The sequence below is a fragment of the Myripristis murdjan genome, chromosome 20 (assembly GCF_902150065.1).
Source record: "Myripristis murdjan chromosome 20, fMyrMur1.1, whole genome shotgun sequence".
In the NCBI taxonomy this organism is placed as follows: Eukaryota; Metazoa; Chordata; class Actinopteri; order Holocentriformes; family Holocentridae; genus Myripristis; species Myripristis murdjan.
Genome location: NC_043999.1, coordinates 8,759,585 through 8,777,392, shown reverse-complemented (window position 1 = coordinate 8,777,392; position 17,808 = coordinate 8,759,585). Strand labels below are relative to the sequence as shown.

The 17,808-nt window shown below is 41.0% G+C and overlaps 1 protein-coding gene across 3 annotated transcripts in view; it reads right to left on the bottom strand.

Moving 5' to 3' along the window:
• The window catches only part of myo3a (myosin IIIA), a 66,866-nt gene that overhangs the window by 32,574 nt on the left and 16,484 nt on the right, over positions 1–17,808 (bottom strand). For all 3 annotated transcript variants that reach the window (XM_030078974.1, XM_030078972.1, XM_030078973.1), the window contains exons 6-10: positions 9,989–10,065; positions 6,059–6,204; positions 2,437–2,502; positions 2,054–2,209; positions 579–620 (exon numbers count right to left, since the gene is read on the bottom strand). In XM_030078974.1, the coding sequence (XP_029934834.1) occupies positions 579–620; positions 2,054–2,209; positions 2,437–2,502; positions 6,059–6,204; positions 9,989–10,065 (487 nt within the window). The remainder of the gene's footprint in view (positions 1–578; positions 621–2,053; positions 2,210–2,436; positions 2,503–6,058; positions 6,205–9,988; positions 10,066–17,808) is intronic.

Below are 17,808 nucleotides of genomic sequence, written 5' to 3'. Positions count from 1 at the left end.
TAAAGTACATGCATCAATATCAGACGTAGTATGTAAGTCATCCCTTTCCCCATTAATTTGATGTCATTCATTCATGTTTTTGGTGTGTAAGATGAAGAACTGCAATCTAGGTTGGGTTCCCTCATAACATCTTACAAAGCTTCCTCATGTAATGTCATGTAAGAACCTAAAATGACTAGTTTGAAATAGATTTGGCCGTGGCTAGCTGTGCAAAACAACTTCTAAAGCGTCGTCAAAGACTTATCAGTAGTTTCCCAAACTCAATGCAAACAAACTGAAGTGAAGTCTGAATTATATCAGGTGCAGTGTTTGGTTCATGAGGCTGTTTATGACCTTGGTTACACTACAGCAAAGGTTAGGACATCACAAAAAAGGCAAGGTTAACAGGGTTAACAACAAAAGGCAGTGTTAAACGATGGCAGGGGTGGTAGCATGAAAATCTAAAATCAGTCCATGTACATGTGTGATCACAACTACAACAGCAGCTCTGACTGGACTTAAAAAAAAAACAAAAAAAAAACAAAAAAGCCAATGATCATCTACTCCTACTGTGGTACAAGGGTGTGGGCATCTGTTACCTTTCATTACCGTCTGAGCCTCTGTCTGTCTTTCCTTGATGGCTAAATGACAGAAATAACATTAACATTGCAAAAAAAAACCCAAAACAAAACAAAAAATGAACTGTTAAGGTGGTGCCTGAAGGAAACATTTTCAAAGAGGAGATGTGGTATCTGGGCCAACATTTTGACTCATACATCAAACTGTACATCCTCCACCTCATGTAAAGTTGGCAGAGGACTGAGCTGTTGTTTATGTGAAGGTGACAGCGCTGTAAAACACCCAGCAAGGGGACTAATTTGGATTACTGTCTGCATTCAGACGCAGAGTTAAGCTGCTGCCTACCACATTAAACCCACTGACATGCAGTTGTGCAACCTCTGAGTTACTCCCAGGGATCTGAAATGGAGACGATCAGGCACTTTATGGTGTGTGAGTATTCACCGCTCATGCTGCTATATAAATAATAAAGGCACAGGAGGACAGCTACTTCTGGTGTTTATGTGATAAAGCGATTTCCCACTCCTCCTATAACAGCTCCCACCTGTACCACTGCACCAACTCTGTTTTAAATGTAAAATTCCCTGCATGACTCTCCTATGACCAGAGCTTGACCGATATATCAGTCAGCCGATTTTATCGTCCATTATTCGCCTGTCACAGAATATATTAGTATCTGCATAAATGTGTGGATACTAATGTCCGATGTGCACAGAAAAAGATGTATGATGAAGATAATTTAAGTATTTGTGTGTTGTGTTTTTCACTATTTATGGTTATTTATAATTATCAAATCCCCAGTTAAAATTATTTGACAGCAGTGCACTGATGTCAGTTTGGACAATAAACTTTACTGTTAAACTGTAAAATATCTTCTCTCTATCACATATCTTTGTCATTAGTGTTTGATAACCACATCTGAGGAATCATTGCAAAAAATGGGTGTTTCTGTGCATATCACCAAGTATATTGATAGAAGAATTTTTATACTCCCTAATATCAGTATCGGCATCAGCCTTAAAAGTCCAGTATCGTTGGGGCTCTATCTATAAATGTCTGTAGTCGAAACATTTTTGTTTTTTAACAAAATTTAAACACGCATTGAATTCACACGTTGTATTATGGATTGTTGTTTTGTTTTGTCCTGCAGTGGAAGTGAACATGACATAAACACAATGGAAAATGTGAATAACTGAATACTGAATGGTGAATAACTACTTACTTGATTTTTTTTTTTAATAGAGGCTGACAGAAGTTCATGCTATTCTATGATTTTCCCAAGAATTTTCTTAAATTCCCTGGCGTCCTCCGTCTGGAATTGACTTTTCAAAACTCTGCAACTTTCCATAAATTCTGTGACTTGTGGGAACCCCGACTGCATTACAATAACTTCACCCATAAGATTACACATGGAAAAAGTTTGATATTATTTTACACTGGCACCCATGTGGCACTACTTTCTACCATTGGTTATTAAATGCAGTTATGATGGTACCTTGTCTTTTCAATAACTCCCATTTGCTGGTTGAGATCAATGAGTTCCATTAATTGTTTCTGAAGAATTTTCTCTCTGCCGACAATCTGTTTGATGAACGCATGGTGGAGCAGGTCAAGTACGTTGGGTCTCAGCTCAAAGTCTTTAATCAGACATCTGTAGGTTAGACAGGCAAAAGGTTACAGCCATGAATGTTTCAGATTTGTATTCAAAGTGCATGTGATTATGTACTGTCAGTCCAATCACTGAGGCATTGTTTGCATTGTGCGAAGCAACAGCACTCAAAGACGCGTGCACATACCCATGCACACCACCGACAAGACAAATATGCATGCATGCGTATACATATGCACAGGCGCCCGCGCGGCGTCCTCCACACTCACTTGCAGATGAAGTCGTTAAATTGGTCCGACCACAGCTCCGGCTGGTGGAGAGTCGGGGGAGGGTTTCTGTTAAGGTAGAAATGGAAAAGATAAATGGAAAGATAAGATGAGATGGGATTTGCGCAGACAGGGGTGGGAAGAACAAAGGCCGGCGCTTAGAGTGAAATCTCAACACTGGAGCGATTCTTCATCGAAGACATCCCGAGACATTTTGTGCCACGGCTTCAAACTCATATTATGAAGCAATAACAAACAACCCTCTGTCTTCGCAACTGTGTGGCACTGATATAGCCGATTTATTGGCAAAAAAAGCAAAAAGTAAAACTGAGCAGCAAACAGCCTGTCAGACATCACAGCCCATCTGAAGCACTTTGACACATCTGGCTTCTATTCAACAATTTACTCCATATTCTAACTCTTTGACAGCCAGGGAATACATTTGCTGCAGGCTGGCATACAATTTCTTCTTTAAAAAGACAACTGAGCCAGACAAATGCCTGTAAAGGGTAAAGGGTAACAAGACCCCACAGCTGAGGAACAATAGTGCTAATTTGCTGTATTTCCCGGTCCTGCTTTAAGTACCTTTTTACAAGAAGGTGCCTGGCAAGTGGCTGTAGAGTCAATACTGCCTACTAATGCAATGGGCCTTTTTTTGCATCGGCTCTGACAGCGATTAATTGGTCTAATGAGAGGGCATACATCTCTTGTTTATCACACCGCACAACCCATATAGACAGTGGATGCATCACATATTTAAATGGAGTCTGCTAATGCCCGGACTATTAAAGTGTTTTCTTATCTGGGAGACAAACAGGGTCTTGTGGAGACGACTTGGGGAGGGGAGCAGTCACACATTAGCTTTCTAAATCACGGCACACAGAATGTTTAATGCCCTGTGTGCAAACGTGAGGGTAGATTTTAATTTTAATTTCCTATTCATACCCCTCTTGTTCATGTAACTCTTTACACACCTGCATAGTTAAATATTTAGGAAAGCTCTTTAGCCTTTAACCTGCTCCAGAGTGTATTTCTGATATTTGAGCGGGAGTTTTACTCTGTGCTCGCCGCTGTGCCTCGTCATCTCAGCTCCACTCTCTCTGTCTCTGTCTCTTTGTGTAAAGACAGCATGTGTATGTTTACTTTGACGTTGCTTTCTTTAGCTTTCAGCATGAGTGCTTAAAAGCAGACTATGCAGCGTCAAAGGGGAGGGCACCCCACTTTGTTATGATGTGGTAAAGAATGATGAATGCCACTCAGTTCTCAAAAGAATAAAACTTAAAAATGCGTCAAGAGTTCAGTTCAGACAACTCTTTTACCCCATCATAGCCCAAAATACAACAACCATTGTTTATGTTTTCATGTACATTTGACATCAGAATAATTAACGTACTCGAGACAGGTATTTAAAAGTGTTACATTGATTCTGTAGATTTATTATTCTTGACATAAACCTGAGGAGTTGTATCCTTCCTCAGCCTCTTTCTTAACATTAGTTAACAAAGTAGTGTGCCCTCCCAGTCTTTCTTTAAAGCACTATCAGAGAGTTATGGTTTTGCACAGGTCTAGGGCAGAACCTTCACTTCCATTTTTACATCCTCATCCTCGTTTTTCTTGCGACAAATCCAAAACAGCCTCTGGACACTGTTGTGGTGTCACACTGCTGTGGAATAACGACGATATCTGAAAGAGAAACCTACATCCTTCCTGTAGTCCTTGCTGGACACCCAGTGAGACCAATGGTCGATAAATGGTTTTAACGGACAGCCTCCAGCCAATCAGAGTCAGGTATTTGCAGTGGCCATGACACAATGATGGATTAAAAAAAATACATTTTGACCAAGTAAGAGAACCAACTGCAGTAACTTGATTCTGATGAGTGACTCACATGCCATGATAAAAATGAGTGCCGTCCTCTACCATCATCTGTTTCTATTTTAGGCCCAGCTAAATTAAACAAGATGGAGTGTAGTTTAATTGATGCCCTTGGCATGGCTTTTCCATGGGCGCCCGCTGAATGAATCTGGAGTAGTGAGAGAAGGCAAGTGAAGAGTGTGAACAGGAAGCCCGAAGCTCTGGTAACAGCAGTCACATAGATTCTGGGAAAGCTGTGTGATGGCTCCTGTGGTGCATGAACCCCTGAGCGAAAAGCACAGGACAGCTATGACAGAGCAATGGCCACTGTGTGTGTGTGTGTGTGTGTGTGTGTGTGTGTGTATGTGTGTGTGCAGGTATTCATATGTGCAAGTTATTTTTGAGAAAAGGTGATTTATGTGTAAAACAGATGCATGTAAGTGTTTGTATGTGTTTGCATGTGCGTGTGTATGTTTCCATGTGTCTTTGTGCATACGAAGGGGGAACATAATGTTGCAGGCTAGTGATGGACAGAGTGCTGTGGTGCCGAGACGACAGCAATGATAATGTAAGTGCTTACGCAGCTTTCAAACCTGAACCGGGAGAGAGTAAACAATTACTTTTCACCTTCAGCCACCAGTACACACACATGAGAAAAAGGGCTGCCTGTGCTTTCAGTCTCCCCGAGAAAATGAACAAGATCACAGCCAGCAGGGGAGTGGCGTTATGGCTAAGCCCCTGCGAGCAAAAGAAAGCCATTTGGAATCAAAAGACTGTACTTTGTCAGCTTGGATAGAAAAGCAAATCATTACATCGGGAAACTGTAGAAAGCTTTTTTTTTTTTTTTTTTTTTTTTTTTTTTTGATTGCACTACAAGAGCCGTACAGTAGCCTTGACTTCACATTCCCCTCCACCCACAGAGAAGGAATGTAATGGAAGCAGGCCCATTGTTTGGTTGGTCCGCATTTTATATATATAAATGACACACTGAATTAAATCTTAACTTGTTCCGACTCTGTCTTTGGGATGTGAGTTCTGTCTTAAAAGCATCTTCTTTTTGTTTACTTCCGCCAAGCACCATCTGAACAAACACTAGTACAGTAAATGTATTTTTTAAAAGCATGTTGCAAAACCTCAGATGGAGGCCATTGTTCCACCTGAAGAAAATCAAACATCAACTAATGAACACATTTAACATTTTTAAGGTGTAATTATAACTTGGAAAATAAATAAATTATCCTCATGACAAATGGTGGATTTGGTGCTTCATAATTTCATAGAATTTGTAGCTATTTGATCACCTCCCTTCATGAAGGCACAGAAAAGAATAGCTTTGCCTGAGCTTTTGCTGAGTTTCATTTCACAAAAGCACTGCCATTAACCAACCCTTTACATTCCTCATGTTCATGTAAATGCCAGTTATCAAGGTAAGATGTCATCTAGACTGTGTTTTCCTTTCACTTTTTGTATTGTATAGCAAGTGAACTGTTTACTCAGAGCAACTTAAAATGAGAACAGTAGGAAAACAGACCTTATTTGCTAGATCTCCCACATTCAGGTAACCAATTTTAAGGAGTGTAAAGGTCAAAGTCACAGCTCCCTGACAACAGATGTGGTAATTACTGCTGCATCATGAGAATGATCATGTATTATCGAGAGATGCTGGGTGAAGAAATAAGAGCCAGCTAGGTGGTAGGTGGAACCATTATTGCATCAAGCTGCATTGTCTTCCAATGGCCATCAGGACACAACTAACAGTCTGGAGGCTTACCTAGGTATTTTGAAAAGTGCTCTCATCGGGTGGAGATCGGAGAGCGGTGGATCTCCATCTCCCAGCTCTATGGCGGTGATGCCGAGGGACCACACGTCACAACGGGCATCATAGGTCGAGTCAAGCTGCTGCTCACACGCAATTACCTGCAGCATACAGGGGAGGACAAAACAATGGAATAGTGTATGAAAAGGTACCTCAAAGTAACTATATCACATTTGCAAAGACATTTTAAATTGTATGCCAGTGAGCTGTATGTGTCCGCTATGACAATCACCACTTTTTTGAGTTTTCAAAGTAACATGAGGCAACTAACTGAGTTCCAACGAGGCCTAATAGTCATTAGCAAATTGCATTGTATATTGTAAATCATACAAAAAAGCAAACTTGAAAAATCATTTAATGAGAAAAGGGCAACACTCTCAAAAATCCTGACCACAACTCAAGTCAGCAAAGTGCATCATCAAAAGGAAAAACGTCTTAAGGCAGAACCCACGAATGGTGCTATATGGAGACTTAAGTGGATAGTTATGCAACACAACAAAACCATGGCCTTACAATTTACCACAGGAATGAATCAACACCTTTATGACTCCAAAACTGCAGGCTGTGAGCTTCACAAACCTGGCATTGATGCAGCTTTCACAATGGAGCTGCCATTGTGAAACCACCAACGCACAAAAGTGCACAACTTGGTCTAAGAAGCACAAAACCTGAACCCCTGAGCAATGGAAAACCGCAATATGTTTTGAAAAGCATCTTTCACTCTTCCTCCCACATCCAGATGGCTTCAGGTTTGGAGAGAGCCAAAGGACGCCACCAGCCCACAGTGTCTGCCACTGCTCAACATGCTGGTGGATCTGGAACTGGCAAAAGCAGCTGTCCTGTGTGAATCATTTGGCTCTGATTTCTTTGTGTGGTTGTATAATGGCCAGGGAAAAAAAGTCATTTTACAGTATGAGGTTCTCATATTACAAAATGTTAATGCCCTCATGTGCCCTGCTAGACCAATCCAAGAGTGCTTTTATGAACACCAGGGTGAAGTCAAATACCTTCAGTGGCCTCCCCAAATGCAAGATCTGGACATTACTGAACTTTTATGGGACGTCCTGCGGCACGGTCTGCAGAGGAGATTTTCATTTCCTGTGTCCCTCAAAGAACTAGAGGCTTTTCTTAATAAGACTGATCCAATATCGCAGAACACACAGTTCACTACTTATCTGACAGCATGGCAAAGAGGTCTGAAGCTGTGAAAGATGACCTTATTAGTTATCTGATATTCCTATATTGTTAGGTGTTTTCGGATCTCTGTGTATGCACATGACCCCCTCCGGCCCGCCACACACACACCTTCAAACACACACTCACACACAAGCATAGACACATACACACACCGTACACTAAACAAACATGTGTAATAGAGTAATATGTCATTTGCAGAGTTGTCCAATATCAAGCGGGAGATTATGGATTATACCAGCTGAAGCTAGGGTCTCATCACTATCTGCTGTGGGCAATACAGCACCCACCCACACACACACACACACACACACACACACACACACTGCCAGACAATTTTATCGGCACCAACACAGGACATACACACACTCATACCCCCACACAAAGTCTATCATCGACATCCTTAGGGCAACATAGTATCCAATCAACAATATGAATCTCCTCTAAGTGTGAGACAAATGTGCATGCACACACAGACACACACACACACACACACACAGCAAATATCAATCAATATCATTTATCTGGTAAAATATAAAACACACTCATTTACAATTCCCAGTCGTCATGTAGGGCACTTTTTGTACATGCACATCATAACAAAACAGAAAAAAACAAAACAAAACAAAACAACAACACACACAACACATTATCGTGCCCTACATGTCTATCCTCCACAGGCTAGGAATGCATAAAAATCAGTCTGATATAGCTTTTCCCTCAATGATCACTCTGAAAAAAAATGTTATTCTGAGCTACTTTTCAACAATCAAAACATGAGTTCCTTAAAAACTGAGAACATGACACAGGTTTAATGTGATCATCAAACAATGCACTAATACTATATGCATATATACTATATGAACAACGATGATAATAGCGTCCAAACATCACTGAACTTACCCAACAAATCAAAGTATCATTCTTTCGTTAAAAATAACACCATTTCCCCCAAAACCTAGATTACTCGATGTTTGTCTTTATGAAACAAAGCTCAAAACGAACAACAATCCTCTCTTAGCCGACATCAACAGCTCTTCCGACCCAGGGCTTCTCAGTCTAGAAAGTGCACCTTGGCCAAGTTCTTTCCTCAGACTTTCGTGATGAGAGCACATCTTACTCAAATGAGATTAAAATCCTCGAGTCCTGACCGAACACGTCGTGTAGTGTCGATGCCAAAACATTACATCAATTTGCACAGCATGCAAACCTCATGTAAAAGCACCTTCTTTGATAGGACCAGTTGATTTGCAAGGTTATTGTAAACGGGGTGAAGGAGGGGAGGACTGGCAGGTAATGCATTTCACAGCTTTTGTAGGTGCGGTGTTAGGAAACCGTAGGAGTCGTGTAGATGAGTATAAGCTTCCCCAGCTTCCCCACAGGGATCATTAAAATTTGATTGAATCTAATGTTGATCAGTGCTGAGGATAGGAGTAGGTGTGCAAAAAACCTGGGACACTTGAACTAAGTGTGAGGTCTTGTGGGCCTAATTCGCTGAAACACAGATGGGGGGCTTCCACTTCAACCAGAATTATCACACAGTTTTGTTGAATACTCAGTGCCTGGGTTGTAAGCAGCAGATGAACTCATTCTGAGTTTTGTTATTTGTGAATAACAGACTGCTGTTTCACATAATCTGCTGTTTCATATTTAACAGTTTCCCTCCGTTGTGCAAGAATGTGTCCCTCCCAAAATGGCTTCCTCTTGCAGTTTCAGTCCTTGGTGTGTGTTACTGTTTTGCCACTGCACAAGGAAATTATCATGGGAAATGTGCTTAATAAATGACTTTAAGACCAACATATAGCTGGACAATTTCTTAAAATCAAAAGATGCTTGTGGTTAGAGGTAAAAAAAAAAAAAAAAGATCATAAGCAAGCGTGATCTCTGTTAATTATGATACAGCTAAAATGAATGAAAAATGGAAAGAAGGAGAAAGAAAAAGGGGGAAAAAAGTACAACAATGACAATCCTACTGGAGCTGTTTGTTTCTATGGTTACATCTCTGTTACAGTGTAGCCCGTGTACAGTCCCTGATGTAGTTTTAGTTTCTATGGTTGCTGTCCTGCTGAGCGATTATTTAGCCAAAGCTGTAGCTTGTGATAAAGCAATTTTAAATCAATGTTGTGTCAAATGATTCATGTCTTTGGTATTAGTGGGATAATGTATAGGTGGCTGGTTATTATGATAAAATGAAGCCCCAACAGTGCCCCAAGTGACAGTACCTCCAACTTTGGAGACTTTCAGGTTTTAACTTAGAGTTCTACGAGCCTTGGGTTTACGTCAAGCAAAAAACAAGACTACTTTTCTGAGTTCCTGCAAAGTTGACAGCTATATAATTTTCCCCTAACAGCAGCAATACACCTTTAGAAATACTATTGAACAAACATTCCTATTTTTAGACCTAAACACTATGATTGCCGTCATTTGCTGCGGGGAAGTGTTGGTACAAAATGATCAGCTCTGAATATATTCCATTTCTGCTGAGTGGGTGTGTAGTGCCAGTGCAGTGGGCCATGATTGCAGATAAGAAATGAATGGAGGCTGTCCGTTTAGTTTTTTTCATGAATATTCTATTTGACAGTGTTATCTCTCCGATGATTATTAACTCTGGTCCACTGGGATCTGCTCCAGGCTAATGTAGTGGAAAGAGAGAGGCTGTAGGAGCTTTTATAGGCGAATGACATGCCGTACCTCTGGAGCCATCCAGAAGGGAGTTCCCACGGAGGTGTTCCTCCTCAGACGGGTGTTTGTCAGCTGGGCCGATACACCTGGAGGAGGAGAATACACACTTTGTTTTAGCAAAACTTTCAGGACATGTTCTCGAGGGGGGGTAATCTACACTATCTTAATAACTTCCTTGACATTTCTCGAAAAAAAAAAACAAAAAAACAGCAGAGTAGCGAGTAAAAGTGATGATCTGTCAAAAGGAGACAGCGAATAGTAAACACTGCAGCGCCGCTAAACTTATTTGGGGCTGAATGGATCGTGGAGCCGTCCTGTCATAGCTGTCATAGTGACAATGAGGAAATAAACGCACAAATATGCAAACACACACACGCACACACAAACACCAAGCTCCAATGGCTTTATCCGCCACTTGATAGATTGCTTTGAATCACAAATACAGTACTAACCCCAGGAGATTTTGCCGGGCATTTCAAGAACAGTATTTGAATACAATTCAACTGTAAACAACCTTTGGAAGGAGGAGGCAACAGTTCACCTTCCCTTGGATCAGATATTTTGTGTCCCACTGATTTATGAAGCTGCCTCGCTTGACATGTCAAGGGGACAAATTAGGAGGAATCGAGCCTTCAGCGAGACATTATTCCAGCTAAATTTAGCAGACACACTGCAAAAAACCTCCATCTTAACCTGTCATTTGGTCTCATATTCATGAAGTCTTACAGGCTAAAAAAATCTACCAATGGGATCAGATAATCCCCGCTGTTTGCAGTGCTCTTACACTTGGTTGATTTTTCTAGGAGTAAGTGTGAACATGCTGAGACAAGGCAGAGTAAGGCAGACCATTCCACTAGCATCAAGAAAATGAAATTTGATTGAAGAAAATTCAAGCAACAAGTTGATTAGCCATGGAAACTTTCATTTGTTCTAAGAAAAGCAAGATTTTAACTCTGATTATGAATCTAAGATCATGTTTTTTTTTTTCTTGCAGTGCATGGGAATGCAGGGAGACAGACAGAAAGACAGGGAATGTATGCATGTGAGAGGATGTGTATGCTTGTGTGCATGCATGTGTGTGTGTGTGTGTTTGTGTGTGTGTGTAAAAAGCTTGACAAGGAACATGCTGACCCACAATCGTGACTTCAGTCCAGTCCAGACGAATCAATGTTACACTCGGCTGTGATGTATCCCCAGGCATGCAGTGCAACAGGAGCAGGGACCACGACAAAAGCAGAGCCCCGAGAAACAAAACTGGCTATCACCAAACAAAAGGTGATCTATGGAGCCATGACATACTACTGTGCTCCAGAGAACACAGCCTGCATTTTTTCAGTCCGTATTTTTGTGTGAAACTGAGTCACTTTATTCCCCCCCGAGTACAAGACATTTAAACACTGTGTCTATGCTTTACCTCTCATACAGCCCTGGCTCTCTTTGGCCATGTACTATCCAGTTTTAGACCAATCAAGAAGCAACTTATTACATAATTACGTAATGCATAAAGAGCATATGCGCCAGCAAAGTTCATATGCAATGCCTCATGCTTCTTGTCATATGACTCAGAGGATGAAATCTGCTAAACTCTGACATTTAAACCCCATGCAGCCTGGTTTTAGCCGAGTCATCAATAGCCATTTAGACTTTTTTTTTTTTTTTTTTTTTGTAAATGCTTAATCAATGTAAAATTGCTCAGTGGATTTCTGGACAATTAAAATCACCGCATTCTCTGCAGACTTTATGTTGTAGATGCCAGAAGCATCTAGGAAATTTAGGTAATCCAGGAAAATATGCCTACCAAAAGTCTAGATGTAAAAAAGTGTTAATATTCTGAAGCAAATTTGTTTGAAATATGAAGCATGAACACACTGATTGTGAAATGCTCTGCGCAGGCTAGTTCTCACTATGCAAGATAAATATATTGCTAAACAGCAGCAGTTTTTTTTTTTTTTTTCCATCTTTATGTCCGTCTGGTGCACCGGTTGTTTTTGGATGGCTTACATTTCCACAGACGGTGCAGTACAGTAACACACTCATGCTCTTACAGTGAGGATGGGTTAAAGCTAGAGGTGGAGAGGAGTGCCAGGATGAAGAACACGGAGAAAGAAAAAAAAAATTCTCAACAGTTCTGCGGCAAACATCAAAAGGGATTAGGTTAATGCGCAGGAGGGGATATACATTGGGCTGACACACACACACACACACACACACACACACACACACAGTCACACATCCATGTTGTCACCAAAACACAGCACCGCACAGTCACACATCAAGGCTCATTCTCATAACCCCACAGTTTTACATGTAAGGAGGAACATACACACACACACTTTAACCAAACCACCGCGCCAACATGCAAAATCGCACATCAACCCACACTCAACCCACAGTAATCCAATCAAATTCAGTGTTGTTGCAGACACACACACACACACACACACACACAGACACACATGCACATCACTACATCCACACCGTGTTTCAGTGTGTGAGTGCACAGCCACACAATAAGCCCCTCTGAAAGCTCCCACAGCCCCTCTCTTTCCACTACATTAGCCAGGAGTGGAGCCCGATGGGCCACACTTAATAATCATCACAGAGATAACGCTGTCAATTAGAATATTCATGAAGAGACTGAAAGGACAGCCTCCATCATTCTTCCTCTGCTCTTTTTGGGTCCATCTCTTTGCTATTTTCTCTTTTTTTCTGTCTTTCCGTTGCTTGTGATGAGTCACTGCGGGGGCTTTATCTTTTCAGCTGCTTAGTGTAGCGTGCGCCCCTCCACATGAAAAACCATTAGACCCAGCGTGACGCAGTGCTCGCGTGTAGCTCCGAGCACGTGCCCCACCCCCCATTTTATTTATTTATTTATTTATTTATTTGGGCTTTTGTCACTATGGCTATGTTCACACCGCAGGCCAGGCCTTCATGAGCAATCCCAAATTACTACTCCTGTCTGTTTTGTTTTTTTTTTATCTTCTGACGAGTGCTCCCATCTCTCGAATGCACTGTATCCCGTATCAGATGCAAATTTGAACTGACAGCGATGTCCAAAAGACACGTGTGTGCGCAGAGTAGCAATAACAATAGACGTCGCCTCTATTTATGTGCCTTCGCTGCTGCTGCTGTCTACGCCAGCTAGTCTTCTAGCTAATATGGAGAGGAGGAAACGGTGTGCTGAGGAATGCTGCTAAACTCTCGTGCGAGGCGGCAACAGCTTCATCAGCAGATGATGACAAGGAGCTAGAAACTGCAAAATGGCCGAGGCAGCTGCTCTTGCTTTATCTGCTCTATTTGCTGGCGGCTCTGTCTCAGGTGAATGACAATGGCTTATTTTTTTTCAAGGAAACAAAGGCAGGTTGGGATTTGAGCATTCAAATGCAAGTCACAGAGAGGTTGCATTACAGTGAATTCAATTTTGTATGACATATCCATATAGTCCAGGTCAGAGTTGGAAAAAGTGCAGCTTTTTGGTGTTTACAGTGATTGCAAAATGACACTTCTATGTCACATATGAGGTATAAGAATTTGGACGCTTTGAGCTTAAGTGAGATCATAACCTTAGTTTGTTTTTCTCATGTTTCCCCCATAAATCCCACAGTGCTGCTGTATGGGTACAAGGTGCAGTCTGTGCTAAGAGGGATAAAGGGACAACCCATGCAAAAGAATTATCCATTGCTGTATCATCTTTATTCTTTGGGTAAGAGTGTCCAACATAAGGCTTATTAATATGCCTGCTCCTGTGTTTGGGATATCTTCAACAGTGCTACATGTGGCATTTTGTGATTCTCAACATCAGGTCTATTTTTTTTTTTTTTTTTTTTTTTTTTTTATTGTTTCCTGTCAGAAATAAGATGCTGCTTCTTGCACTGTCTCCTCCCCTCCTGGCATCGCTCTGTGTAAATTTATTTTACTGAGCATTAAGAGAGAGAAGATCCAATGGCAGGCCTTGAGAGCAGTGAACATGTCTTCTGACATGATAGGCTTTCACAAAACTTAAACTCTGTAGTTGAAAGAGCAGAACCGGAATGACGTTTCAAAGTCAAAAGCTTCCTGTTTTGTGTTGCAAAGTGATTGTAACAGGCACACAATGTAAAACGCAGTGTTGAAGCTGCCAGCCGTCTCAGCGATGGTCTTGTTTGTTTACAGCAATTATTCTACCACCGCAAAAATTAATGTGGTAATGATTTATTGATGATGAAATGCTGCACATAGCATCTTTAAATGTAATTACTTCCTACTGGGTTATCAGGCAGCTTTTCACTATACAAAATGCATGCAGTTAAGCTGAGTTCAAACTCTTCCACCGGTTACCTCAGAAATGTTTTCATGTAATACATTATTTCTCAAGCTGAGCTCCACAGGTACTGGACCCTCCCTATCTCGGGCATTCATTACAGAAACAACCGATTCCTGATAAGATGTTCTACAGTAAACAAGAGTCTCTATATCGGTGCAAAAATGGTTAGATGTTATTTGTGATGCCGGGACCCCAGTCACATCAAATAAATGGTCTGAAATGTTCATTATCTTCCGTTAAAGCCTAAAGCCTATCGCAGAGAAGCCTTTGCATCTCATCCCCCTCTATCTCTGTCTCAATCCTTGCCATGTTGCTGCTGTAGCTTTCAAATAAAGGCAAAAAATGACAAAAGATAATATTAAAAGTTAGTTGTAGTTGGGACATTCTAGTTTCCAGACTTAAGTAATGTCACAGTAGATGTTTTACATAGATGTATATTCAAACAATACATCTTATATCAAGGTCAAGCAACAAACTCAATACTGTATACTTCATATAAGGTAAACACACCTCACAATTACATAAAATAGTTATGTTATAACGTTAAGAGGACTTCAGAGGTGACACTGTAACACAAAATAAGATTTCATGCCTCTGCTGGACTGGAGGCATCACAAACTCGGACTCTTTCACTGTGTCAAACATTTTATAAAACTTCAATTCAGTGAGAGACCAGAGTCTCGGGTGAGCTGCCAGCTGCGACAAGCGCCACCTGCTGGTTCAGCCAAAGCAGCATTCTGGGTAAAATCCACCTGGAGAAACCATGAAGCCATTTAGTTCTCCACACTGCTGGTAAGTGCTCATTAGTTACATAATGGGTTGCATGATGGAATTATTCAAATTTGCGTGGTGTATTCGAACACACTAATTATGTTATCAGCTCAAAATCTCATTCTGTGTAAACTCTTGTGCGCAAGGCCTCATCTGTATCTCCACTGGACCTGTTCAACAACATGCTGCATTAAGGAACTTGAAACCTAATAATATTCCAAGTCCTGCTGAAATCTTACACACAATCATACAAAATCATCAGGATATATAAAGCATCATCAATCATATACCTTCACAAGCCCCGTCTTTTTTCATCCATGCGGTCTGATTCTCCTGTCTAGTATTTCAATCCTCATTTTTTGTTTAAATCACAAGACGAGACCCGGGATAAAGTGACACAGGCTCCTTTTTTTTTTTTAGCCATAACTATCAAAGAAAATGGACAAAATAATGGAAATATTGCAAAAAATCCTTGAAGTTACCAAACATTAGTTATAAAAGAGTTTGAAGGCAACCAAGAGTTTGAAAGAGGCTAAGTAGTTTATGCATTAATTGCATGCACCAGTCACAAAAACTGTAAAATAACATACGTGACAACAAGATCAGTTGTCATAACAAATGCTGCACCAAACATGGACGACAAACAAACAGCAACTGGCGAGTGATCAGAGCCACAGCACGCTGTAGATGGACATCAGGGTACCTGCTATACACAGTAGCCGCAAAATTACCACCGATTTGAATCATCACAGAATGACACAGAATCAAGAAAACACATCTTGCACCTTGTGTGTAAATAACAGCATCTTTCCCCTTTTTTGGCAACACCTTGACCTTCCAGCCAGGCAAGACTTTGAGCTACTGTTGTATGATTGGCTTGCTAACATGACAAATGAGGGTTAAGATGTAATTTCAATTAGATTATATGTCTGTGTAGTCGCTGTCCATAACATAATATGTCTTTACGTATGTTTAGGTAAGAGCTGAGATCTATGTCTAACCATTAGAATTACCACCAGTCCTGTTTCATGTTAATCATAAAGTTAATTAATGTCAAAGTTAATGTTGATACCGTTTGTATGCATGGGTGTATAGGCATGTAATTCGTTATGGATGGCCGAATTTATAGTATATTCAGCAGCAATATTTACCTCAACAGTATTACAGTTTATGATCCTGAGCTTATTTCCTTTAGGTTACCATTTGGTGTTTGCTCTTGCTTATATGCACGGATGTGTTGAGTTATGGATGCAAGAATTTGTAGTTTATTCGGCAGCAATGTGTACTGCAACCACATTACGTCACTTTCTTGAGCTATAGCTGTTGTTTATTTGGTTATATTATATTTAAACAAAGCAAAAAAAGTGCCTTCACTCAGCAGTGTCTGTTGCCGGCTGTTAAACATGGTGGTGGAGCTGTGACAGTGTTAGAAGATCACTCCTCTTGGTTGTAGATCAGCAAAGAAAAAAGAAACGATGCCAGCACTAGGAGCACCCTATGGTGTTGACACTGTTCCCTTGTCCTATTATCCTATTATCATATTCACAGATGACAATGCCGTGTACAAGTGTGGACTCATGAACACCGCGGTGAAACCAGATGCCTTCATGGCCTCCACAATCACAGTATGGAGCGTAGACTACAAAGTGCATTTTCGCCGCCTTCATCCCCCCTAACAACTGGGTTCCTTCTTGAAGAATGGTGCAATATGTTCAGGACTTCTGTGCCAGCTTTCCAAGGACAACTGAAGCTGGTCTTGAAAGAATAATTCACCCAAAATGCAAACAAAAGAGATATTTTCCCTCTTCCCCCCGGTGCAATCAATCCATCCAGATAATTTGTTCGCGATTGGGCGAGGTTTCCAGTCTACCATAATCTTTCCTGCTTTGTTTGTGGAGCTAAAATCGTCAAAAAATGCATGTGAAAATGCAAAAATAATAAATAACATAGACACCCAGCAATAGCCCTCAGGGGAAGACTATTCATTAGGAACTATTTCCTGCAGAAGAATACCAGCAAATTGTATCCATCCGAGTGAGTTTGTGCTCCCTAGGCGCAGATAAATACAAATTATCTCGATGAATAAATTGCATGAGGGGTAAAAGGGAAAACTGTGTTTTGTATTTTGGCTGTACTGTCACTTTAAGGCAAAAGGTGGCCCTAGTCCTTATTAGGTACTAGACGTTCACATATTCCTCAGTGTTTCCATTACTGCCCCCACACCCGAGCTCCTCATAAAAGAGAGCTACTACGCACTTTGTTCTTCATGCTTAAGTAAAGGCTTTTAAGAGAAGCCACAATAGCCACAATTAGCAGACTAAATGTAAACCTACACACATGGTGAGTGGGGGATTTTATTTGTAATGAAAAGAGGTAGCTGGGTTTTCAGCCCCTGAAGAAATGGAGTGAGTCATCCCTGGAAATAGTCAGAATCATTTTGCCTATCATGAGCTTTCTATCCAGGCACTGGTGCGCTGCGACGAGGGCCTCATTTGGTTAAGAAAACCCAAAAGCAAATCAGTGCTAACACGAGGTGAATAACAACAATGTCCTCTGCTGTCTGCAGCAGAATGGGGAGAGATATTCTGTAATAGAAATGTATATTGGTCTACCATCTCGTCAGGCTGTGCAAATGTATTCCACCCACTGCAGGAAACTAATTGGTGGCAAATTCTATTTGGCAAGCAATTGAAAGTAATGGATTTGACCCATCGACAGAATCCACTATTGAGTATGGGGACATAACTTGATTTCC